We start from the raw sequence: 24767 nt of genomic DNA, 5'->3' as shown, positions 1-24767 counted from the left end.
TGAGAAGCCTTCCTGACCATGTTTCCTGGGCAAAGCATCCTGTACTTGAGTGATTACTTTTTTTTTTTTTTTAGCTTTAATTGGTGGTGTTTATTTATTTATTTATTTTTTAAAATAACTTTTATTAAGCTTCAAGTGAACATTTACAAATCCAATCAGTCTGTCACATATAAGTTTACATACATCTCACTCCCTACTCCCACTTGCTCTCCCCCTCTTGAGTCAGCCCTTTCAGTCTCTCCTTTCTTGACACTTTTGCCGGCTTCCCTCTCTCTCTATCCTCCCATCCCCCCTCCAGACAAGAGTTGCCAACACAATCTCGAGTGTCCACCTGATATAATTAGCTCACTCTTCATCAGCGTCTCTCTCCCACCCGCCGACCAGTCCCTTTCATTTCTGATGAGTTGTCTTCGGGGATGGTTCCTGTCCTGTGTCAACTGAAGGTCTGGGGAGCATGGCCGCCAGGGTTCCTCCAGTCTCAGTCAGACCATTAAGTTTGGTCTTTTTATGAGAATTTGGGGTCTGCATCCCACTGATCTCCTGCTCCCTCAGGGGTCCTCTGCTGTGCTCCCTGTCAGGGCAGTCATCGATTGCGGCCGGGCACCAACTAGTTCTTCTGGTCTCAGGATGATGTAGGTCTCTGGTTCATGTGGCCCTTTCTGTCTCTTGGGCTCTTAGTTGTCGTGTGGCCTTGGTGTTCTTCATTTTCCTTTGCTCCAGGTGGGTTGAGACCAATTGCTGCATCTTAGATGGCCGCTTGTTAGCATTTAAGACCCCAGACGCCACATTTCAAAGTGGGATGCAGAATGATTTCATAATAGAATTATTTTGCCAATTGACTTAGAAGTCCCTGCAAACCATGTTCCCCAGACCCCCGCCCTTGCTCCGCTGACCTTTGAAGCATTCATTTTATCCCGGAAACTTCCTTGCTTTTGGTCCAGTCCAATTGAGCTGACCTTCCATGTATTGAGTGTTGTCTTTCCCTTCACCTAAAGCAGTTCTTATCTACTGATTAATCAATAAAAAACCCTCTCCCACCCTCCCTCCCTCCCCCCCTCGTAACCACAAAAGTATGTGTTCTTCTCAGGTTTACTATTTCTCAAGATCTTATAATAGTGGTCTTATACAATATTTGTCCTTTTGCCTCTGACTCATTTCGCTCAGCATAATGCCTTCCAGGTTCCTCCATGTTATGAAATGTTTCAGAGATTCGTCACTGTTCTTTATCGATGCGTAGTATTCCATTGTGTGAATATACCACAATTTATTTACCCATTCATCCATTGATGGACACCTTGGTTGCTTCCAACTTTTTGCTATTGTAAACAGAGCTGCAATAAACATGGGTGTGCATGTATCTGTTTGTATGAAGGCTCTTGTATCTCTAGGGTATATTCCTAGGAGTGGGATTTCTGGGTTGTATGGTAGTTCTATTTCTAACTGTTTAAGATAACGCCAGATAGATTTCCAAAGTGGAGTGATTACTTTTTAAATGTCTGTCTTCATGCAGAAATGTAAGATTCAAGATGACAGGGCCAAAATTCTGTTAAAATTCTCCAGTAGGCTGCTAACCAAAACGTCAGCAGTTCGAATCCACCAGCTGCCCCTTGGAAATCCTACGGGGCAGTTCTATTGTATAGGGTTGCTATGAGTCAGAATCTACTCAACGGGAACAGGTTTGGGTTTTTGGTATTGGTTCTGGAGCTGAACCATGCCCCCACCAGCTGGATTTGGTGAACACATGGTCTTCTAGCCAGGAGCCTTCTCACTAGACTAAAGTATAGCGCTGGCGGCCTTAGGATGCCAACATCTGAGGAATGTCTTCTGTTTCATCAAAAATTTATGCTCCACTCAAACCCACTCCTGACCCAGCACAGGAGATATCCCGAGACAGACTACCCAGGCCTTGTGTTTGATCAGTTACTTTCAAGCAGATTCGGACTCATGGCGACCCCACGTGTGTCAGAGTAGAACTGTGTTCCACAGGGTTTTCAGTGGCTGGTTTTCCAGAAGTGGAATGCCAAGCCTTTCTTCTGAGGACTTGAACCTCCAACCTTTGGGTTAGCAACTGAGCGCATTAACCCTTTGCACCACTCAGGGACTCCGGGGCTTGTATTACAGCTTTAAATAACCTTCTCAAGCCTCTGTTTCCTCATGTGACTGTAGAATGGGGATAAAAATAGTTTCCACTCATAGTTTTGCTGCAAATGAAGGTGCTTAGCATAGGATTTGGCCTAACCCTGGTGGCACAGTGGTTAAGAGCTACGGCTGCTAACCAAAAGGTCAGCAGTTCGAGTACACCAGATGCTCCTTAGAAACTCCATGGGCCAGTTCTACTCTGTCCTATAGGGTCGCTACGAGTCAAAATCGACTCAACGGCAACGGGTTTGGGCTTTTTTGGTGCTCACTCGATAAACATTAGCCATTATTATTGTAGAGGCATCTTTTTTTTTTTTTTTTAATGAGGGCCTCTCCATTATAGGCGAGGAACAGTCTGGGTAGTTACGAAGTTGCTGATACCGGCTTCACAAGGCTCTTGCTGTCTCATCAACTGGGGCTCTCTTAACTGGATTCTCACATAAAGGCTGAGCAAAAACTTACCATTTTCACTACAGGATACAAAACACGACTGTCATGGAAACAATGTCTATTTCAGAGAAAAAGGTACATTATCTAGCACTTTAGAAGTACCCACTCACGTTCAATGAGACGTTAATTGTAAATCATTTTTAGTTCTTTAAAGCAGGCCTTCTAAGAATCTTTTTTTCAGTGAGTATTTTGCTAACCTCGTTTGAGCTATTACATATAATTTAAACGAATGAATCTCTGTCCCATTAAGGATAGTTTATATTTCATATTTTTCACTAATTCTGATGTCTTTCTCAGTCAGTATGACTAAGAGAGTCTGACTCCTATGATTCGGGAAGGTCAGTACCTCTTCTGATTGAAATTATTTATGTTTCTTTGAAGTGAGCTGATGGTGGAAGGGAGCTGGCCTGCAGGGGGCTGGGGGGTGTGGAATTTTACTAAGAACATCTATACAGAGAGTAATAAATGCAGAAGTGATTTTAGGTCCTAAAATCCCAAGTGAAAATCATGTGTGGTAAAATGTACCCGAGTGTCCCTGAAATTGCCCGTAAAACGTAGTACCTGTATCTGTTTCTGAATATAGCCCTGGACGGTTATATATATATGAATAGATGCATCCTTACTGTGTTGTTACTTGCTGTCTACCTGTATCTGTTTCTGAGTATAGCCCTGGACGGTTATATATATATGAATAGATGCATCCTTGCTGTGTTGTTACTTGCTGTCTACCTGTATCTGTTTCTGAGTATAGCCCTGGACGGTTATATATATATGAATAGGTGCATCCTTGCTGTGTTGTTACTTGCTGTCTACCTGTATCTGTTTCTGAGTATAGCCCTGGACGGTTATATATATATGAATAGGTGCATCCTTGCTGTATTGTTACTTGCTATCTACCTGTACCTGTTTCTGAGTATAGCCCTGGACGGTTATATATATATGAATAGGTGCATCCTTGCTGTATTGTTACTTGCTGTCTACCTGTACCTGTTTCTGAGTATAGCCCTGGACGGTTATATATATATGAATAGGTGCATCCTTGCTGTGTTGTTACTTGCTATCTACCTGTATCTGTTTCTGAGTATAGCCCTGGACGGTTATATATATATATGAATAGGTGCATCCTTGCTGTGCTGTTACTTGCTATCTACCTGTATCTGTTTCTGAGTATAGCCCTGGACGGTTATATATATATGAATAGATGCATCCTTGCTGTGCTGTTACTTGCTATCTACCTGTATCTGTTTCTGAGTATAGCCCTGGACGGTTATATATATATGAATAGGTGCATCCTTGCTGTATTGTTACTTGCTGTCTACCTGTATCTGTTTCTGAGTATAGCCCTGGACGGTTATATATATATGAATAGGTGCATCCTTGCTGTGTTGTTACTTGCTATCTACCTGTACCTGTTTCTGAGTATAGCCCTGGACGGTTATATATATATGAATAGGTGCATCCTTGCTGTGTTGTTACTTGCTATTGAGTCAGCTCAGATTCATGACAACCTTGGGTATAACAGAAGGAAATGCTGCCCGGTCCTGTGCCATCCTCACGACTGATGGAAGGTTTGAGTCCACGGTTGTGATCACTGTGTCAGTCCATCTCATTGAGGAATTCCCTCGTTTTCTCCGACCCCCCACTTTACCAAACAGGATCTCTTTTCCTAGCAGTTAGTCTTTCCTGAGGACATGTCCAAAGTAAGCGATGTGAAGTCTCGTCATCTCCGCTTCCAAGGAGCCTCGTGGTTGTGGTAAGGCTGACTGGCCGGCTCTTTCAGTAGTCCACGGTGTAGTCAACGTTCCCTGCCAATGCCATAGTTTGAATGCATCCATTCTTCTCTGTTTCCTTTTTCATTATCCAACTTCCACAGGCATAAAACCAAAAAAACCAAACCCAGTGCCATCAAGTCGATTCCAACTCAAAGCGACCCTATAGGACAGAGTAGAACTGCCCCATAGGGTTTCCGAGGAGCGCTGGGCAGATTTGAACTGCCAACCCTCTGCTTAGCAGCCGTAGCACTTAACCACTACACCACCAGGGTTTCCTTCGCAGGCATAGGAGGAGATTAAAAAGACCACGGCTTTGGTCAGATGCATCCAATGTACGCGTTCCAGTCCCAGCGGCTGTCGAGTTGACTCTGAGTCACGGCAGCCCCGTGTGTCAGAGCAGGGCTGTGCTCCACGGGGTTCTCAATGGTGGATTTTTCAGAAGTAGATCAGCAGGCCTTTCTTCCAGGTCCCCTCTGGGTGGACTTGAATTTCCAACTTTTTGGTTAGCAGCTAAGCACATGAACTGTTTGCACCACCCAGGGACTCCCAATATATGTCTATAAACTGTTTTTTATTGTCGAGGCGATTCCGGCTCATGGCACCCCCACGTGTTACAGAGTAGAACTGCTCCACGGAGTTTTCTTCGTTGTAGTCTTTATGGAAGTACAGCGCCAGGCTTTTCTTCTGCGGAGCTGCTGGGTGGATTTGAACTGCCAACCTTTAAGTTGAGCACAAACTGTGCCACCCAGGGACCTTAACATATGCATAAATCTGTCTAATTTCTAGAAGAATGTACAGAATAAAGACCACACATACATAAATGTCATTTTGCAGGATTTTACTGTTCTAGTCTGAGGCGTGATTATCGTACTAGGTAGACAGTTGAAGTTTCCTAAGTTAACTGCAGGTCAGGAGGCGGCTCCTTGGTGGATAATGAGCATTGTCTGCACCTTCCCCTTGCCCCCCCAGGTATGTTTTTAGTTCAGGTTGCCTCCACTTCACTGGCTGTAAATGAACTGGAGGACGGGAACCAAGTCTCCTCTATGATAAGGCATCTTTCATTAATTTTTAATTTCAAAGCAATTCTTTGATTCACAGCCTTTTCCCCAGCACAAGGGATGTTCGTTAGGCCCTAGGGCCTTTGGCCTTACAAAGACAGGCCCTTAATTCCTCCTGACTGCACAAAACCCCTAGGCGCCCAAGGAAGGCGAGAAGACCCGTCAGCCTGGTTCAGGCCCATTCAGAACCTCCTCCCAGGACCGACGGGCAGAGGGACAACTCTGAGAACGGGCTTGTGGGTCTGGGGAGGATTCTGAATGGGGCCGAAGGGCGTTTGCATATCCAGGGGCACACGTGAGTGGAGGGTACACTTTTTTCAACTTCTTCTCTCAGGTCTCACAGCTGGGCCTCGTCTCCTTTTTGCCTGCCTCTCACAGAGAGGGCGAAGCAGAGTAGAAACTCATTAGTCCCTGCACCTGGCAGGTGTAGCCAAAGTATTTGCCTGGAAGTCCAGCCCTGGACCAAGGGAGTGTCCCCCACGACTTATCCCTGAGCTGGTCGGATGGGGGCCCATGTGGACAAGCTCCACACGATGCCATGTGGCCCAGGGCAGATGCAGGCCAGCCTCCGCTAAGCATAGTCTGCTGTCTTCCATTCGTCATTGCAAACAAGCTCGCTTTCTCGGTCACCTAGGCCAACTTCTGAAACCTATGGCAGGCCTCAGGGCTGTGAAAAGGTTGTAACATTAATAACCAGTTTCCAGTTGCCACCGAGCTGACTCTCACTCACGGCAACCCCACGTGTGTCAGAGTAGAACTGTGCTCCATAGGGTTTTCAATGGCTGATTTTTTGGAAATAGCCGACCAGGTATTTCTCTAAGGGTGCCTCTGAGTGGACATGAACCTCCAACCTTTCAGTTAGCAACTGAGTATGTTAACTCTTTGCAGCACCCAGGGACTCCAGGGATCATATTACAACTGCAACATTGATAACTGTGACGGTTAAGGTTGTGTGTCAAATTGGTTGGGCCATGATTCTTGGTAGTTTGGCAGTTATGTAATGATGTAGTTATCCTCCATTTTGTGATATAATGTAATCACCTCCATGATGTGATCTGATGTGATCAGAAATTAGTTGTAAGGAAGTTTCCTTGGAGGTGTGGCCTGCATCCAATATAGAAGAATGTTCTGACAAAGCTCGCTGGCTTTTCCTGGCTCTGGATCCTGGATTGGACTTATCATCAAATGACCTCTGGTTCTTGGGACTTGAGCCAGCAACTTGCTGTATTGCCTACTCATCTTGGGACTCATCCACCTTTGCAGCCTGTGAGCCAGCGGCCTGCTGTGTCACCTGCTGATCTTGGGTTCGTCAGCCCCTGCTGCCACATGAGTCAGGAGAAGCCTCCAGTCTGATGCCGGACCGATGGACTTGGGACTTGCCAGCCTCTACAACTGTGTGAGCCATTTTCCTGAAATAATCTCTCTCTCTTTTTTTGTGTATATAAGCTTCACTGGTTTTATTTCTCTAGAGAACCCAGCCTAAGACATTAATACTCAGTATGCGTCTGCCATTTGCCATGCAAACAGCTTTATATCATCATCTCACATAAACTTCACAAGAACCCAGTGAGATAAGCCCCAACACAATCTCCATTTTACAGATGAGGAAACTGTGGCCCTGGCAGAGTTAAATAACTCCCAAGATGACAGAGCTAGTAAGTGGCAGACTCAGTCAGTCTGTACTCTGCAGTCACACAAGGGGGAAGACAGCATGCGACGACCCATCTACAAGCCAGAAGCTGAAAGAGATAAGGAAGGATCTTCCCCCAGGGCTTACAGAGAGAGAACACGCCCTGCCAGCACCATCAATTTGTAATTCCAGTCGCCAGAACTATGAGAAAACAAATTTCTGTTCTTTAAATAATTTTATTTAAATTACTTAATATTTTTAGTCTTTAAATAATACTATTCTTCAAATAATACCACGAAACTAAGATACCTTTCAGGATTTTTACTTCATTCTCACTCTGCTGCCCAAATCCCCTGGTACTGGGAGAGCTGGGAGGGACAGAAAAATTCAATGCGTGTAAATTGTCCAATAAACAGTAGCTGTTTTAATTATGGAGCCCTGGTGGTATAGTGGTTAAGCATTTGGCTGTTAACCAAAAGGTCAGCAGTTCGAATCCACCAGGCTCTCCTTGGAAAAACTATGGGGCAGTTCTACTCTGTCCTATAGGGTCGTTATTAGTAGGAATTAACTTGATGGCAATGGGGGCTGTTTTTTTTTTTTTTTTTGGTATTATAATTATGGTGAAGAGGTTAAGAGCTCAGGCTGCCAATCAAAAGGTTGGCAGTTGAAATTCACCAATCACTCCTTGAAAACCCTATGGGACAGTTCTACACTGTCTTATAAGGTCGCTAAGAGTCAGAATCAACTTGACAGCAATGGGTTTGGTTTGGTTTTATTACAATTACGGAGTCCCTGTGTGGTGCCAATAGTTAAGTGCTCAACTACCAGCTGAAAGGTTGGCGGTTTGAACTCACCCAGAAGTGCCTCAGAGGACAGGCCCGGCAATTTGCTTCCAAAAGGTCGCAGCCTTGAAAACCCTATGGAGCAGTTCTACTCTGCGCACATGGGGCCGCCACGAGTTGGAATCGACTCTACGGCAACGGACAGCATTGTAATTACTATAACAGTAATTTTTATTATTGTCGTAAATGACTGCACAGCAGGGGGCCAAGAGGGAACTTAGCGCCAAGACCTACTGCCATCAGTCTCGCAGGGTAGTGAGCCAGCACCCCTCTCCTCCACGTGGCACCGGATTCAGCCTTCCCTCGGAAGACTAGAGTTTTCCTTGGGAAAAAACATTGTATTGCCAAGCAGGTTTGGAAAATTGAAGCTTTCACTGTTTTCCCTCTGTCCCTCACAGCAGAAAAATGAAAAGAAGAAAAAAAAAAAAAGAGGAATGATGACTTGAGGCCTGATCAAAGCACGGCTGTTTCGAAAGGAGAACACTGTAACTGACCGGCTCTGGGCGGCTCACAGGAGACTGGGTCTCACCCCCCAGGGCCAAGACGGTGGCAGGCGATGAGTGGAGGACATCGTGAAATTTTCCAAAGTGTGTTCCCCGTTATAAGGAGAAATTCAAAGGTAGAATTTTGAAAAGAAGGTTCTGTGGTTGGTTTAACTTAGGTCCACCAAACCGAACCACACCTACCACCGTCGAGTGGATTCTGACGCACAGCAACCGTACAGGGCGGAGCAGAGCTCCCCCACAGGGTTTCTTTATGGGAGCAGACTGTCACATCTTTCTCCTGAAGAGCCACTGGTGGTTTCGAACCGCCCACCTTTTAGTTGTCAGTCCATGCTTTAACCTAACCACTGCACCACCAGGGCTCCTTAAATTTAGGTCACTGGTTCTCAAAATGGAGTCCTAGTGGCACAGTGGTTTAAGCATTCAGCTGCTAACCAAAAGGTTGGCAGTTCAAATCCACCAGCTGCTCCTTAGAAACCCTATGGGGCAGTTCTACTCTGTCCTATAGGGTCGCTATGAGTCAGAATTGGCAACGGGTTTTTTTTTTTTTTGGTTTGGTTCTCAAAATGTGGTTCCAGACCAGGGGGGTGAGCATCACCTGTGAAGTTGCTAGAAATGTAAACTTTCAGGCCACTCCCCCGACTGCCTGGTTTGACAAGCTCTCTAGGTGATGCTAATGCATGCTCCAGTTTGAGACCCACTGGTGTAGGGGGATGTGGGTTTAAATAAAGTCACATAGGCTTCTTTACTGTACAGTGTACCCCAGCTTGTCACAGGCTAATGTTTCCCATGACTCCTCAGGCAGGAAATAAAACATGCAATGTTTCCCAGGTGTGTTTGCAGAGGAGGCCTGTTTTCCTGGAGCATCTTCAGGGAGGCTGCCCTGTGGACCACCCTGTGGTCAGACACAGGAGCAAAGCTCCAGGCTGCTGTCAGCGGGAGACTGCTCAGTCCTGGCTCCGAGGTATTTCCTAAGATGCTCAGCACCCCTTGAGTTTAATTTTGAGCTTAGGCTCTCTGAGCTTTCATGGAACACTGGGATTGAAAAAATAATAATAACGACAGACAACTGTCAGCCAGCCGGTTCCAGCACAGGCCACATCCTCCTGGGAGGCAGACAGACCAGCCTGGCGGGGTAGTGACAATTCTCTCCACAAGGTGGTGCAGGCTCTCTGGGTGAGAGCCGCAATATTGACTCTGGCTGAACAAAGAGAATCGCAGCAAGTTTTACAGTTTACCTAGACGGTTTGTCACCTAACCTGCCTTCCAGCCACATTTCGAACAGTTAGTTGTTTTGTTCCTCTGGGTTGCTGAAACATAACATAAGGGCCTGGAGGGACGGTAGGGCATTGTAACTCCCGGGGGCGGTCTCAAGTGCATCTTCTAAAGCGCATGTGCTCTCTCAGCTGTCTTTACTCTCTTCTTGCAAGGAAAAATATTTAGTAATTTATGAGCAATCAATATAGTCATTTAATCAGATTTGAGGTTTGTTTTTAGATGCCTCTCGAGTTGTTTTTGACTCACGGTGACCCCACGTGACAGCGCACAACTGCCCCATAGGGTTTCCTTGGCTGTAGTCCTTACAGGAGCAGACTGCCAGGTCTTTCTCCCGCAGAGCTGCTGGGTGGATTCAAACTGCCGACCTTTTGTTAGCAGGCGAGTCTTTAACCATTTGCACCACCAGGGCTCCTTATATTTGACGTAGTTGATGGGTTTAGATGGAGAAAAGGGGGAGTGAGTTTTTTCTCAAATTTAACATTTCTGAATTTTTTTTATTATGTCTCAAACATTTCATGTGACATGCTTATACTAAAAAAGTATTTGCTATTTATCTGAAATTCAAATTTAACTGGATGTCCTATATTTTTCATTGATAAATATGGCAACCCTATAAAAATATTTCCACCTAATCTCCTTTTTCCTCCCTTTATGGTTTGAAATGTGTCCCCCAAAATATGTGTTAGAATCTTAACTCCTAATAACCTGCGGCTGTGATCCCATTTGAGACTAGGGTTTCCTTTGTTATGTTACTGGGCCCTATCTGTGTAGGGTGTGCCCTAAATCTAATCACTTCTGAGGTACAAGGGGCAGCACAGCAGAGACACAGCAGTTGCAACAAAGGGCTAAAGTGCAGCAGCGACTGTGAGGACAGGGCAGGACAGGGTAGTGTTTTGTTCTGCTGTACATAGAGTTGCTGTGAGTTGGAACTGACTCTATGTCACCTAACAACAACAACAATAGGTGTACACAGAGGCAAGCAAGCAGAAACCAGGAAAGGGCAGGGCGTGGGGTGGAGGAGATAGAAGCCACATGAAGACGGTCAAGGAATCCAGGAACGCTGGGGCTCCAGAAGCTGAGACAAGGACATTCCCCCAGAGCTGAGAGAGCCTCCCCTACAGCCAGGGCTCTGAATTTGAACTGTAGCCCCCTAAACTGTGAGAAAATAAAGTTCTGTTCTTTAAAGCCACCCACCCACTTGCGGTATTTCTGTTACCACAGCACGAGGTAATGGAGACTCTCCCCCTACCCACATCTCTGAGGAGATCCCGTGGCAGGGGTCATGCTGAGGAGGGGCTGCGAAGGTAGTCAGTTCCCTAATTGTCTACAAGTCCTGCCCCACATTCTCAGAACTTCTGTGAAAGGCTGTGAGGGGAATAGTTTCTGCCCTGGCTGCATATCAGATCACCTGAGGAGTTTTAAATTCCAACCAGTCCAAGTCCTACCCCTCTGATATTCTCATCAATTCCACTGGGTGAGGCCTGGGGACCGCATTTTAAAGTTCTCCAGGTGACTCTAACGTACAATACAGCCAGGTTGAGAAAGCACACACACCAGGGCTTCTCAAGCTGTACTATGCCTGTGAATCACCTGAGGACCTCGTTAAACTGCACATCCTGGCTGACAGCAGCTCTGGGGCCGCAGACCCTGCATTTCCAACAAACTCCCACAGGATGCCCATGGTCTGGGTGGACCACACTTTGACGAGCAAGACTTTAGAGCATGAAAAACTGATTATTGTAGAACCTGTATTTCTATAGCTCTCTGGAAATTTCACCTGATAAGTTGTTCCCTTTATTTCCAGCCCCATTTGTATTTCAGTTTTTCTGAAAACAGAAGACTTTATTTTCTCTAAGTTCATACAAGAAAATCGCAGGCTGGCTAATTGCAAGGTGACTGAGCCATGGACTCAGACGTCTGTAGCTGGTTTTGGCTTCTGGGTTAGGCAGTTCTCCTAACTTCTGGGATGGCTCACATGTTCACATCCTGAGGAAGAATTCACCAGAAGTGGGGCACGTTTCGTGGGCCGGCTTTTCCCATGGCACTCACAGATACACACTTCAGCCTTTAATTTATTTCCTATGTTTCCTTCCTAACGCCTCGCAAAATGGTTTGAAGTGATGAAGATCCACACCAATTCCTTTTATACCATCACATAGTCACTAAAGCCCAATCCCAACCCAGCTGTGACCTTACCGGCGACTTCTTAATGTCGGAGACGGCATAGTTCCCTTGCGATATCCACCTGGCAGATTCCGTTAAAGACAGGCCGGTTCCGTAAAGGTTAATGCTAAAACGACCCTGGAATAAATGGTCAACGAAAAAGATTTTTAGTTCACTTGACATCCCAAGCAAAGAAAAGGCGAAGGAGTGAAAGAGACTTCAGAAAGGAGGATATTAATTATAACAATAGCCACTGATCATTGAGTCCCCCCCTTCCAGCCAGACTTTACATGGATCATCTCATTCATCCTGGCAAGAGGTCTACGATGGGGCACTCTTTACAGATGGGGAAACCAAGGCCCAGCGCAGGTGATTAACTTCAGACTCCAGCTCACAACTGCCTGACTTCAAAGTCACTGCTCCCAACCACGGCTGTTCCACCTCCCGAAAGCAGCAATCCTGACGCTGCTCACAATTATCAGATTCCTTCAGGAACAAAATGCCACAGTGTAATTTTTCTAACAAGATCTTGGTGCCAAAGCTTCCTGGCCTCCAGCTCCCCGCGGGGATCGTCAGCACACGGCTTACTAAGCACAGCAGGGTGGGACTTCAAAGGGGCGCTTTCTCCATACTGACCAGCAGAGGGCACGCTTGGCCTGCTCACGGCCGCCTTGGGACGGGGCAGCGTCTCCCAGGCCAATGGCAATAAGGTCTCCCAAAGGGCTCAAGAATTCCTTTCAAAGCCTGGCCTCTGGGGTTTAGATGGTCATTTCTGAGAGGGCCCAGCAGAGGGATCTTCTCTTTTTCTCCGTCTTTGTTTCTTTCACTCTGAAGTCGTTTCTTCTTGAAGCTTCCCAACCCCACACCCCCTGTTTATAGTGGGGGCACCTCTGACCCCTGAGCATCCTAACTATTTGAAGTGAGCTCTTCGGAATTTAGGAAGGTTCTGTGTGACTGCGTCCTCTCTGGACCTTACAGTCTTTGGCAGGACAGACTTTTACAGCTTGAGGAGGAGCACGGTGAGGCAGAAGGCTGTGACTCCAACCCCACCACCCGCGATCTGATCCTGGGCAGCTTTTTTAGCCTCTCAGAACATCAGTTTGCCCCTCTGTAAAATGGAAGCTAATAAAAGCACCTCCCTCAGGGTACTGAGTGAGGATGAAACGAAATTACCATGTGAATTACCTAGCTATGGCTGGTACTTAGCAGATTCTCAGAAATGCTGATATCCGTCCTGTATTTTCTAATTGTAGAAGTCAGTTTTCTCTCTCCGATGTAACAGTAACCTTCTTGATGGTTTTGCTTTCTTGGGAAACCCTGGTAGCATAGTGGTTAAGAGCTACGACTGCTAACCAAAAGGTCAGCAGTTCGAATCCAGCAGGCGCTCCTTGGAAACCATATGGGGCAGTTCTACTCTGTCCTATAGGGTCGCTATGAGTCGGAATCAACTCAACGGCAACAGGTTTGGTTTTTTGGTTTTTGCTTTCTTGTATCAACTAGAGTTTATAACACGTGACTAGACACTCAGTAGGTTCCTAATAAGTATTCTATCCCACCTCCTCTTTTAGGGCTTCCAGATGCAGTGAGTGTAACTTGGGGGCTCCCCTTGTCAGTTCCAAAAGCATTTACTGTGTTCATAAACCCTGAGACCCTTAGATTCCACATCTGCCGTCGAATCTGCAAAGTGGGAACACAGAGAATCCCTACTCAGAGAAGGAACAGGAGGAGGTAAGTCAGTGGTTCTCAGCAGGGGGTGATCTTGCCCCCCAGGTGACATTTGGCAATGTCCGGAAACGTTCTGGTTGTCACAACCTGGTGGGGGGGTGCTACTGGCATCTAGTGGGAAGAGGCTGGGGAGGCTGCCAAACATCCTACAGCACACAGGGCAGTTCCCACAATGTCAGTGGAGACATGGCTGAGAAACCCCTGGCATGGAGGATGGATTTATGCCAGAATTTCACCTCCCGCCCCTGCTTACTTTTACTGTGACCTCGGGCAAGGTGCTTGGCCTTTCTGAGCCCACCAGCAGAACGGCTTCATAATATACCTAACCTGTGAACAGGAGGGCATTAGATAGACCCACAATGTTTCCAACTCACTACCTGTCAAAATATGCAATATTTTTATTATATTTTGAAAACTATTCTTGTGACAGTGCTGTACAGACGTAAGCGGTTGTTATGTTTAACTGCCTAAATACCCAGGTGTTTTGTGACTGGCCTGACCGAGTCCCCAAGGCTCAAAACCTCCTTGCTCGGCCTCCTCAGACACTGGGTTCTATATGCCCCATGACCCTACCTGGCCTTTTTCTTCTATCGTTCCTGCCTCGAGCTGGTCCACATACCCCGGCCCTCACTGCTGTGACCAACGAGCCCGCTCTTCTCACCATCATGCTTCCCCTTGACTGCCTGCCTCCTACACTTCAGGAGAAGTCAGGCTGGATTGTCCAGCACTGGGTTCTTAGAAGGTCCAGACCACTGACCTGACATCTCTCCTGAGACGCCTTCTTGGCTCTGGGCCCCATGGCCTAAGCCAGCTCAGTAACCATGTCCAGCAGGGCTGCCCTCCCAGGGGTGGCTACACCTGAAGAGAACAGGGGTCTTCCTCCTTGCCCTCTTTCTCCCTTTTCAGTTCAGGGATCTGTGTTTTCAGCATGGGCTCTGCTGATCATGAGGCAGAGAAGTAAAGTCCTGGTGCCCTTTCTGGCTCTAGTCTGGGACATCATCGCCCCAAAAGGCCTCTCTGAGGTCTAAAGGGCAACAGAGTTCTATTTTCACAAGGAGGTACTGCCTCCTGTTGTTAATTCAAAACAGTAAAAGTAACTAAGACTACTGCATACAGTAGGTGCCCCAAAAAGGTTTACAAAAGATGCGCCTCAGACCAAAGAGGGATCTTGCTCTCTGGACAGAGTAAATGCTGCATAAATGTCCCCTGGAAACAGGACAGAAAGACATGCCTGCTGTCAGGGATTTGGTTTCTAACACTCTGAGACCAAGTCTACTCTTGGCTGAGCGCCAGCTGTGTGGGCTTGGGTAAGTTACCCGACCTGCCTGCATCTCAGTTCCTTCATCTGTCCTGGGGCACTCTCCTGGTGGGACTGTAAAGATGGGGCAGCCGTTTTTCATACTGTGGAATACAGTAGAGAGGTTCCTCAAAGAGTTAAAAGTACAATCACCACAGGGCCTAGAAATTCCGCTCCTGGGCATATATGCAAAAGAATTGAAAACAGGAACGCAGATACACTTGTACATTGCATATGGCAGCTTGGTTTACAACAGCCAAAAGGTGGAGACAACCCAAACGTCCATTTACAGATGAATGGACAAGCGAAATGTGCTCCGTACATACAATGGGATATTGCTCAGCCATAAAGAGAAACAAAGTCCTGATACATGCTACATGGACGAGCGGAATAAGTCAGACAAAAAGGATAAATATTGTATGATCTCACTTATATGGAATATCTATAATAGGCAAATGCATAAAGATCAAAGGTTTTAGTGTTTACTAAGGGTGGTGGGAAACGCTGGTGGTATAGTGGTCAAGAGCTGCAACGGCTAACCAGAAGTCTGGCAGTTCAAATCCACAGCCGCTCCTTGGAAACTCCATGGGGCAGTTCTACTCTGTCCTATAGGGTTGCTGTGAGTTGGAATCAACTCCACGGCGAAGGGTTTGGTTTTGGTTTGGACAGGTCGGGGGGAGGAGGAAGTGGGAAGTTATCTGTTAAGAACACTGAATTTCTTCTGTTAAGGGTGATGCCAAAAATTGAAAACGAACTGTAATTAATTTCACCGAATTGTACATAAAAATGGATGAAATAGCAAACGTTTTGTGACATATAATTCACCATGATGAAAAAATAAAGAGGGACAATCAATCTATGTCCTTGGAAACTGTGGGGATTAATGTGATACGGATTTAGAAAAGCTGAGCCTCGTGCCGAAAGCACCAAGTAAATGCTCAGTAAATGCAACTATTAATAACAACATCAATAATAATAACAACGTTGCATTTACTGCGATCAGGATAAAAAAAAAAACACCGTGGCTATCTCTTGAGGTGAGGGGTGTCAGGGAACCCACACTTAGCAGTAAATAAATTCTACAAACACCAGAAACGGGTGAGGAGGAAGAGGAGGTCCTCACAGAAGGTGCCCTTCTGCTTAGATTTCTGTCCCCCCAAAGCAGTCCGCACAGTGGCACTCTCTACAACCTTTTCCTGGAAAACGGACCTTTCAGCAATACAGCTGGTGCTCAACAAATGTCTAAGGAATTGAATTCTAAAAGTACCTGATATGGTTTCAGGAATGGGCTGGGAAAAAAATACAAATCAGGCTCTCGCTGGCTTTGGGTTTCCTCTCTTAGCAATTCCTTCTGCGTCAGGATTTAGCAAATCAATCAGTTCATTTGTCTCTGAATTATTAAAATAAATGAATGCAAATTACCGCGCATTTACTTAAGCTTCGCAAAGGATGCATGCATAGAAACGAGAAAATCCTGAGAAACTGAAAAAGGCAGGACAGGGCCAATCTATCAGCCATTAAAATGCAACGGACACCAGTGGGGTGTCTGAAGTCATGGCGTGCTCTAAAGAAGGCACGCTTGAAAAGGTCTCCATCCCTGGGTGATGGAGGAAAGGCCCTTTTCCCATTATGTCCTCTGTTTATTTTCCTTCTCCCCCGAGAGCTTCCTTTTCACTTCTCTAAAATGTTTAGCAATGCCGTCCTAAAGCTGGGGGCTGAGAAAACACTTCCCCAAAAGAAAATTCAGATGTGTTTGTCTTGGGCCACCTCTGGCTGGGGCTAAACCCACCCAGGGGGGACAGCGCCTGGGATTCCGCAAGCCTCACCTGTCCCAATCCCAGCACTTCTGAAGGCTCGCAGGCCAGGTGGGAAATTTCACGGGTGCAGAGTTTAACGGTGGCTTTGTGGAGACCTCACAGAAACCCCAGACAAAAGCCAGGTTCTCATGTCCAGAATCATCTAACTCCTTCTGTTTTTTCCTGCCTTCTAATTGCGAAACCTCTCGCAAAGACTGGTGTCTGCTTTGCAAAGTTAGCCCTTCCCGGCTGCACTGAGCTTCTGTGGATGGTGGAGGGCTGAACCGGCAAAGGATAGTGGTGACGTTCTCCCAACACGATGATGGAAACCACATCACAGAATTTCACAGGTAGAAGTTGTTGACTGGCCAAGTGACTGTTATATGTATTTTTACCACAATAATAATAATAAAGAACCAAGAAAAAAATTAACTCATGCCGACAATTACAGCATGTTTTAAGAGGCAAGTCAAAACCGGCCCCACCTCTGAGGAGGCAAGAAAGTGTGGAATTGCAGAGTGGGCAGAAAGTTGGCTGTTGGGCTGCCCTGCTGCAGAGTGACCCAGCAGAAGGTGATACACGGGCAGCTGTTGCTTCGGACACTGAGCAGATTTTTAAAGACCTGAAGTAGGGCTAACAGCTTTAGTCCATCTCGTCTGCACAGCCTCTCCCATATGGCCCCGTGCCTTGGTCCTAGGTGACTTCCAGAACCTATTATATCCTGGCTACTTGTTTACCTGGCTCTGTCCTCAGTAGGCTATACACTCCTCAAGGATTGGATGTTTGTGAGTCTCCAGGAATGAGGATGGTGCCCGGCAAAAACTGAGCACTCAAGGAATGTCAGCTGACTTGTTAAGACTATTCTAGAGGCATTTCTGGCTGCCATTAAGAGGTCAAGAGAAGCCCATGGAGGTCTTACAAATTTTGGATTCTCCTGGTCTGAGGTATACTTCTTAAAAAAAAAGAAAAAAGTCTCATGTTTGGAAAAATTTAGAAAACATAGGAAATGGAAAAATAAAATATACATAAAAATAAAACTTCCCAATCCATCTTATTGATATATTGGGGTTTTTCCTTCCAGGCCTTTCTGTACTTATACATTAAAATAAACAAAAAGCAAACCTGATGGGACCACACTGCACACACTTTTTGCATCTTCTTTTCTCTACTTAATCCCACGGGCAGTTTTCTATTCCAGGCAATATTCAGAATTTTCCGTGGCTGCTGGCGGTGTGTGGGGGTGGACCTGGGCTGGGTTTGGGCAGCTAATCGTGGGCATCTCTCTCCAGATCTTCATTCAGTGACGTCATGCGAACTTGAAGCTGGTCACGCGGCGAGTATTCACAGCATGGAAATCAGCGGATGCCATAAAGCAGGACGTTTTTGTTTTTTTTCAGAGAGCCAGCCGGTAGACATTTACCAGCACTCCACCGACAGCTCAATATTCACTGAGGGTGCCCTGCTCGGGAGGAGGTGGGAGGTGGATCCTCCATAAGGGGGAGGCTCTGGGGATACACTTGGGGGTACCTGGCCAGCTCATACCTGTGGGCACTTGACAGCACTGTAGCAGTCCCCAGCTGTGGCGAAAGGGACAGGGTGTCCCTCACTGGTCCTCGCAAACTGCAAGTCAGTGGCTGCAGAGTGGGGAAAGGGTAAAAAGGGGAAGAAGGTAAGAATGGGAGAGAGAGTGGGGAAGGGACAGAGGATATTAACAAGGGACAGAAAGAAGAATAATTGCGGAAAAAACAACGGGATGAGGAGAAAGAAACAATCCCAAGTATGATTAGTAGACAAATGGATCCAGATGCTCACTTGTCTCTTCCTCGTTGCATGTGTGCTTCCCAAAGCCTCATTCCTGCGTTTTATCAGCACTGACTGTCTCCGCAGAGTATGAAAGCCAAACAGGGGGTTTAAAAGACTTTGGAACAGATTCCCACACAAATAAATATGTGAAATCCCTCGCTTAAATGCAGGGTGATCGAATGGGCCAGGAACCTCCCGTAACGCAGCAGCAGAGGCTGAAGGACAGGGGGCACAAGCCAGAGAAGCATTTCCAGCTACTTAGGGCCTTTCCCCTGAGGTTCCATCTGTCCTTCCATGGCCGAGGCGCTATTATTGCCAAAGTGTGGAGCAACTGGAACTCACATCTTGAAATTATTAATGGCAGTTTCTCAAGTTTGAGGCTAGCTTACAGCTTGTTAAAAAATGCAATAACAACAATACCACCCAGGGCTCTTGTTTTTAACCCTATTGCAGTTCCCGAGACCTCGATCAGGAGGAGTCAAATTGAGAATCCTGTGAAAGATGTCTGCTGGTAGGACTAGGGTCTGGAGTTTGGTTTTTACCTTTCTGCCTTGTCATTTATTGGGGTGGGGTGGGGGGCGGGTGTGTGCTCTGTAATGTCAAAAGCAAGCAAGGAAAGATATGCTTCTGTGGGAGCACATTTACCCTGGCCAAATCCTAGTTACTCTTTAGAACCCTTCTCAAATATCACCTCCTCTAGGAAACCTTCCAAGAATTCTCCTTGTACAGTTTTTTTTTTTTTTTTTTTTTAATTGCTTCTATCAGGCTTTGTCTTTAACCTCATCAGGGCTGTGATGACTCTTTGCTTGTCTGACTGGCAGGTCAGACTAGGAGCCCCTCGAGGGCAGGGGTCATGGGAAGTGGTCAAGGAGGACATTGTGTAGTTACTATTTATCTTCACATCCCCCATACCTGGGCATAATGTACACGTTTGTTCAGGAAAGTGGTAAATAATAAAAGGATAGCTAACTCATGCGGAGTGCCAATGGTAGTCCCAGGCTTTTGAAAAGCAGTTTTTAACCCCCTCTACCGTATGTGTGTATGTACCATAATGGTGACAGTGTTTGCTGAGGGGTCCAAGTGGCCAGATGCTGTTTCAGGTGCTTCCCCTTCAACAGCTCACTGACCATCCTAGTTCCTCAAAAGGGGTCCCTAGTGGCTCAAACAGGCCCTTGGTTACTAACTGAAAGGTTAGCAGTTCGAATCCACCCAGAGGACTCTTGGGAGAAAACTTGGCGATCTACTTCTGAAAGGTCACAGCCCTTGAAAATCTTAGAGAGCAGCTCTACTCTGACACACGTGGGGTCACCAGGATCCTGGGGAGCAGCTCTACTCTGACACACGTGCGGTCACCAGGATCCTGGGGAGCAGCTCTACTCTGACACACGTGCGGTCACCAGGATCCTGGGGAGCAGTTCTACTCTGACACACGTGGGGTCACCAGGATCCTGGGGAGCAGCTCTACTCTGACACACGTGCAGTCACCAGGATCCTGGGGAGCAGCTCTACTCTGACACACGTGGGGTCACCAGGATTCTAGGGAGCAGCTCTACTCTGACACACGTGAGGTCACCAGGATCCTGGGGAGCAGTTCTACTCTGACACACATGGGGTCACCAGGATCCTAGGGAGCAGCTCTACTCTGACACACGTGGGGTCACCAGGATCCTAGGGAGCAGCTCTATTCTGACACACGTGGGGTCACCAGGATTCTAGGGAGCAGCTCTACTCTGACACACGTGGGGTCACCAGGATCCTGGGGAGCAGTTCTACTCTGACACACATGGGGTCACCAGGATCCTAGGGCGCAGCTCTACTCTGACACACTTGGGGTCACCAGGATCCTAGGGAGCAGCTCTACTCTGACACACGTGGGGTTACCAGGATCCTAGGGAGCAGCTCTATTCTGACACACGTGTGGTCACCAGGATCCTAGGGAGCAGCTCTACTCTGACACACGTGGGGTCACCAGGATTCTAGGGAGCAGCTCTACTCTGACACACGTGGGGTCACAAGGAGTCAGAACAGACTCAACCGTCTGGTCTGACGACCTCAAAAACAATCCACTGTTAGTATTGGGGCCCAGAGTTTGGTTTTACCTTTCTGCCTTGTCTTTCTGGAAAGTAGAAGGCCTTAATCTTCTGCAGAAAACCACACTTTGGGGGAAGGGAAATCAGAATCCCCTGATTCTGCAAGAAAGGGGCCCTTGCCTATTCAAGCAAGCAGAACCCCTGGGTCTTGCTGGGGTGTTTCTCTAAGTGGAGACACTGCAGACCCTCATCCTGAGACCTAATCAGTCTAGCTGAAGGCAATTAAAAATATCTTGGTACAAATCAAGTTTAATCTCCTCAGGAGGAAAGTCATGTGATATGATGGGTTCAGTGTTAATGAGGAAAAATTAATTATTCATTATCCTGTTTTTCCTCTCGTCAAGGGAACGTGTTCGGGTATTTCTGCCGTCTTTACCCATTCCTATGACTGATGGCCCTCACCAAAGCGCAGTGCTGGCCAGAGTAGGAAATCGGCGCATGTGCAGGCTAGTTTGCAACAGATAATTGTTCTTCCCCTGTAGATGGACAGCTGCGTCAGTTAGCTTTCTGCCTGTGTGTGACATACACTCTGCTGGTGGCAGCCGGCTGAGTGAATGCTGCCAAATGAATCCCTTAGCTGTGGGGTTTTCTATCTGCTGCTGCTGTTTCTTCTACCTTAACCCCCCCTGGTACTATGCTTCCTTTTCCATACTGATGCCTGGTCACTAATCCCTAATTCTTACTGACCTGGGGTCTCCCCTGAGATGTCACGTTTTCCAGGACACTGCCCTGGCTCTCCAGACCTCTGGAGTGCTTCCCTCCCCTCCACTCATTCACTCCACACGTAGGGCAGAGCACCTACCCTCGGTTGGGCCCTTTCCGGGTATGGAGATAGAGTGGGAGGAAGAGAACAAAAACTGCCCCGAAGCCTGTGATCAGTGGACTACCAGCTCGTCCACCTTCATATCCTCAGCACTCGCCTCAGCCAGAGTGCGGCATGTGTTTGCTGACCAAATGGAGAGAAGGCTGAGTGTCCCCCCAGGGGACACCAAACCAAACTCACTGATTATCTGCATGGTGGCCAGGTCTACTCTGATCTTCTGGAAGGTGGAAAAGCCAGCTGCTGTGTAATCCTTCCGGCACTGGCAGTCATCTCGTCGGCTCCCGTTGTAAGGACATTCTGTTGGGTTGTGCAACCTAAATAGAGAGAGAAGGTTCTGGTAAGGATGGGAAGGTACTTCCAGAGATGGTCAGGCATCTGGACTCTTCTGCACCTGGGGTCTCATACCTGTGCCCATAAACCTCGGAGAAATTCTCGGAGTCGCCATGGACCAGTGTCACATATTCTTTGGGGCGGTCAGACTGCATCCCTGCACAGAATATCTGAAAGAGAGACCAGATGGCCCATGAAGAGTGTGTGCAGCAATGGGATGTGAGACCAACAACCATGCACAAAAAACGCTCTAGAATGGTGCCTAACGCCCACCTTCAGGAGCTTCCCTCTAATAAGCAGGAGATATTCACCATCCTCGCTGGCACCTTGGAGTCTTCTCACCTCCTTGCAGTTCTGGGGTAACTCACCTAGAAAACACAACACAAAACGGAGTGTGATGCCCAGGACATGCACCATCGGCTTGTGACATGGGTTACACTGTGCACACTGAAGTTTTTCAGCAAAAGGGGTAATTTCTTTAAAAATTCCTATACTTCTAAAAACAGCAGGCAAACAACTAAACAAACAAACAAAACCCTCTGTTCTCCATGTTAAAGATGGCTTCAGCTGGCCAACTTACAGTTGTACACGTTGTGGCAGGTCTTTCTTTCTTCTGGCTTCAGGTCAGCGGGGCACAGCTGGCTGGGCTGGTCCTCATTGGTTAAGCACTGCACAGACCTGTGCATCACCCCAATGCCACAAGACACCGAGCACTGCAAGGCAAGCCAGGCGACCATGGGGTTAGCCAGCCTGTGGCTTGGGCTTCAAGTGGTGCAGAGCCCGAGCCTCCATTTCACATACGCGCTGTGATTTTGGACCTTATGCCGCCGAAAACAAATAGGTGACATTTACTGAGCACTTAGCATGTACCAGTCTCCGTGCTAGGCTTTACATATACATATTTAAACATACACAGAACCCTGGTGGCACAGTGGTTGACAGCTACAGCTGCTAACCAAAAGGCCAGCAGTTCGAATCCACCAGACGCTCCTTGGAAACCCTATGGGGCAGTTCTACTCTGTCCTATAGGGTCACTATGAGTCAGAATCAACTCAATGGCAACGGGTTTGGATTGACACAGTGGTTGCAATAATGGGCTCAAGCATAAGAATGATTGCGAAAATGGTGTAGGACTGGGCAGTGTTTCATTCTGTTGTACATACGGTTGCTCTGAGTTGGAACCGACTGGACCGCACCTAATGACAACATGCATGCATATATACACGTATATTGCATGTAAGCTTCATAATAACTCTATGAGATAGCACCAACATTATCCCATTATCGCAGTTGAGATATTGGGGCTCAGGTGTTAAATAATTTGTTCAAGGCCATGATGGAGCCAGGATTCAAACCGGAACCCCTTTCAGCTGGTCATATGCTTTGTCTGATCCCTTCTCAGGACTGACAGCATTGTTAGTCCTGAGCCAGGGCTGAGGCAGTTTTCCAGGAAACACCCTGCCTTGTTGTGCCCTAAAGCAGTGGTGTGTTCCCGATACAGAAGGACTAGGACATACAGACTTCCCAGCAACCCTAACGTGGTGGTATGTTCCCGATACAGAAGGACTAGGATGTACAGACTTCCCAGCAGCCCTAATGTGGTGGTGTGTTCCCGATACAGAAGGGCTAGGATGTACAGACTTCCCAGCAGCCCTAATGCGGTGGTGTGTTCCCGATACAGAAGGGCTAGGACGTACAGACTTCCCAGCAGCCCTAATGCGGTAGTGTGTTCCCGATACAGAAGGACTAGGACGTACAGACTTCCCAGCAGCCCTAGTGCGGTGGTGTGTTCCCGATACAGAAGGGCTAGGACGTACAGACTTCCCAGCAGCCCTAGTGCGGTGGTGTGTTCCCGATACAGAAGGGCTAGGACGTACAGACTTCCCAGCAGCCCTAATGCGGTGGTGTGTTCCCGATACAGAAGGGCTAGGACGTACAGACTTCCCAGCAGCCCTAGTGCGGTGGTGTGTTCCCGATACAGAAGGGCTAGGACGTACAGACTTCTCAACAGCAGCAGCAGCTAAGAATTCTGTAACTCTTGTTTGCCAGACAGAGTTCTCTGTACTTTTTATGCAGTAAAACCTGCAAAAGCCAGAACCTGTGCTCAGTGGAAACCTGTCAGGGAAGGAAAATGCCAATATTTCCACTAATAGGGAGCAATAGAAAAGTGGTCAGACTGCACCCTGTCAAAAGCAAAAAACTTGTGAGACCCAGATAAACAAGGCAGTCTAGCTGTTACAGGTCTCACTGTATTATTAACCCATTTAAGCTTTACAACCACACATTTTGCTAACTGAGCCACAAAAGTTTTGCAGCTTATGCAAAGCCGTTTAGCTGGGAAGCGGCAGAGCCAGAATCCAGAGTCAGGCTGTGTGGCTTCAGGGTCCTTGCTCTGAGCACCAACCCCCCCTGCCAGACAGGAAGAGACCCCTCCTCCTCCTCTCAGCCTATCTCAAAGAACTGGCTCCTGTTTCTCGCCCGAGTCTCTTGCAGAAGCAGAGTCACTGAAGACAGCAGGTCAGCAGGATGTGTCTGGATGCGGTTTGGGGTCCAGGGGCTTTCCCATTTGAGGCCTTGATGATCTACTTACGCTCCCCCAGTTGCCAACTCTCCAGGTAGCTGAGACAGGGCACTCCCTCAGGTAGCAGGGGTGGACGCTGGAGGGCTGCGTGCCTGGGCAGTTGACTGTGGCTTGGTAGCTGTACTCATAATTTTCCTTGCCGGTGTAAATCTCGCTGCACGAGACCAGCCTTTGTTTGTAGCCCTTTCCACAGGTCACTGAGCACTGAGGGGAGAGAAGTTGGGAGGAGAGATTCAAGAGGCCCCTGGGGTAGCCCACAATGGGCCCTGACCTCCACACTGAAAGCTGACCCCATGACAATGCTGCAGAAAGCTCTCACTTTATGAGTTTATTTATTCATTTCAAATGACAGGCCCTGAGCACACAGGGGACACGCAGCCCTATATGACGCCTTCTGGGATCCAGTGCTTCCACTCTACCTTCTCGGCCCCCACAGGGGCTGGGGGTGCTGCAAGCCCCTTCTAGGGATTTCCAGGCTGGGAGAAGG

General features: G+C 47.4%; 1 protein-coding gene across 2 annotated transcripts in view; it reads right to left on the bottom strand.

Moving 5' to 3' along the window:
- The window catches only part of ADAMTS9 (ADAM metallopeptidase with thrombospondin type 1 motif 9), a 196417-nt gene that overhangs the window by 6637 nt on the left and 165013 nt on the right, over positions 1 to 24767 (bottom strand). For both annotated transcript variants that reach the window (XM_010589691.2, XM_003410031.3), the window contains exons 32-38: positions 24290 to 24484; positions 22280 to 22412; positions 21973 to 22067; positions 21775 to 21869; positions 21550 to 21683; positions 18196 to 18287; positions 11869 to 11973 (exon numbers count right to left, since the gene is read on the bottom strand). In XM_010589691.2, the coding sequence (XP_010587993.2) occupies positions 11869 to 11973; positions 18196 to 18287; positions 21550 to 21683; positions 21775 to 21869; positions 21973 to 22067; positions 22280 to 22412; positions 24290 to 24484 (849 nt within the window). The remainder of the gene's footprint in view (positions 1 to 11868; positions 11974 to 18195; positions 18288 to 21549; positions 21684 to 21774; positions 21870 to 21972; positions 22068 to 22279; positions 22413 to 24289; positions 24485 to 24767) is intronic.

The sequence above is a fragment of the Loxodonta africana genome, chromosome 22 (genome assembly GCF_030014295.1).
Source record: "Loxodonta africana isolate mLoxAfr1 chromosome 22, mLoxAfr1.hap2, whole genome shotgun sequence".
Classification (NCBI taxonomy): Eukaryota; Metazoa; Chordata; class Mammalia; order Proboscidea; family Elephantidae; genus Loxodonta; species Loxodonta africana.
Note: the sequence above shows the minus strand (reverse complement) of the source record. Positions and strands in the feature narration are given on the sequence as shown.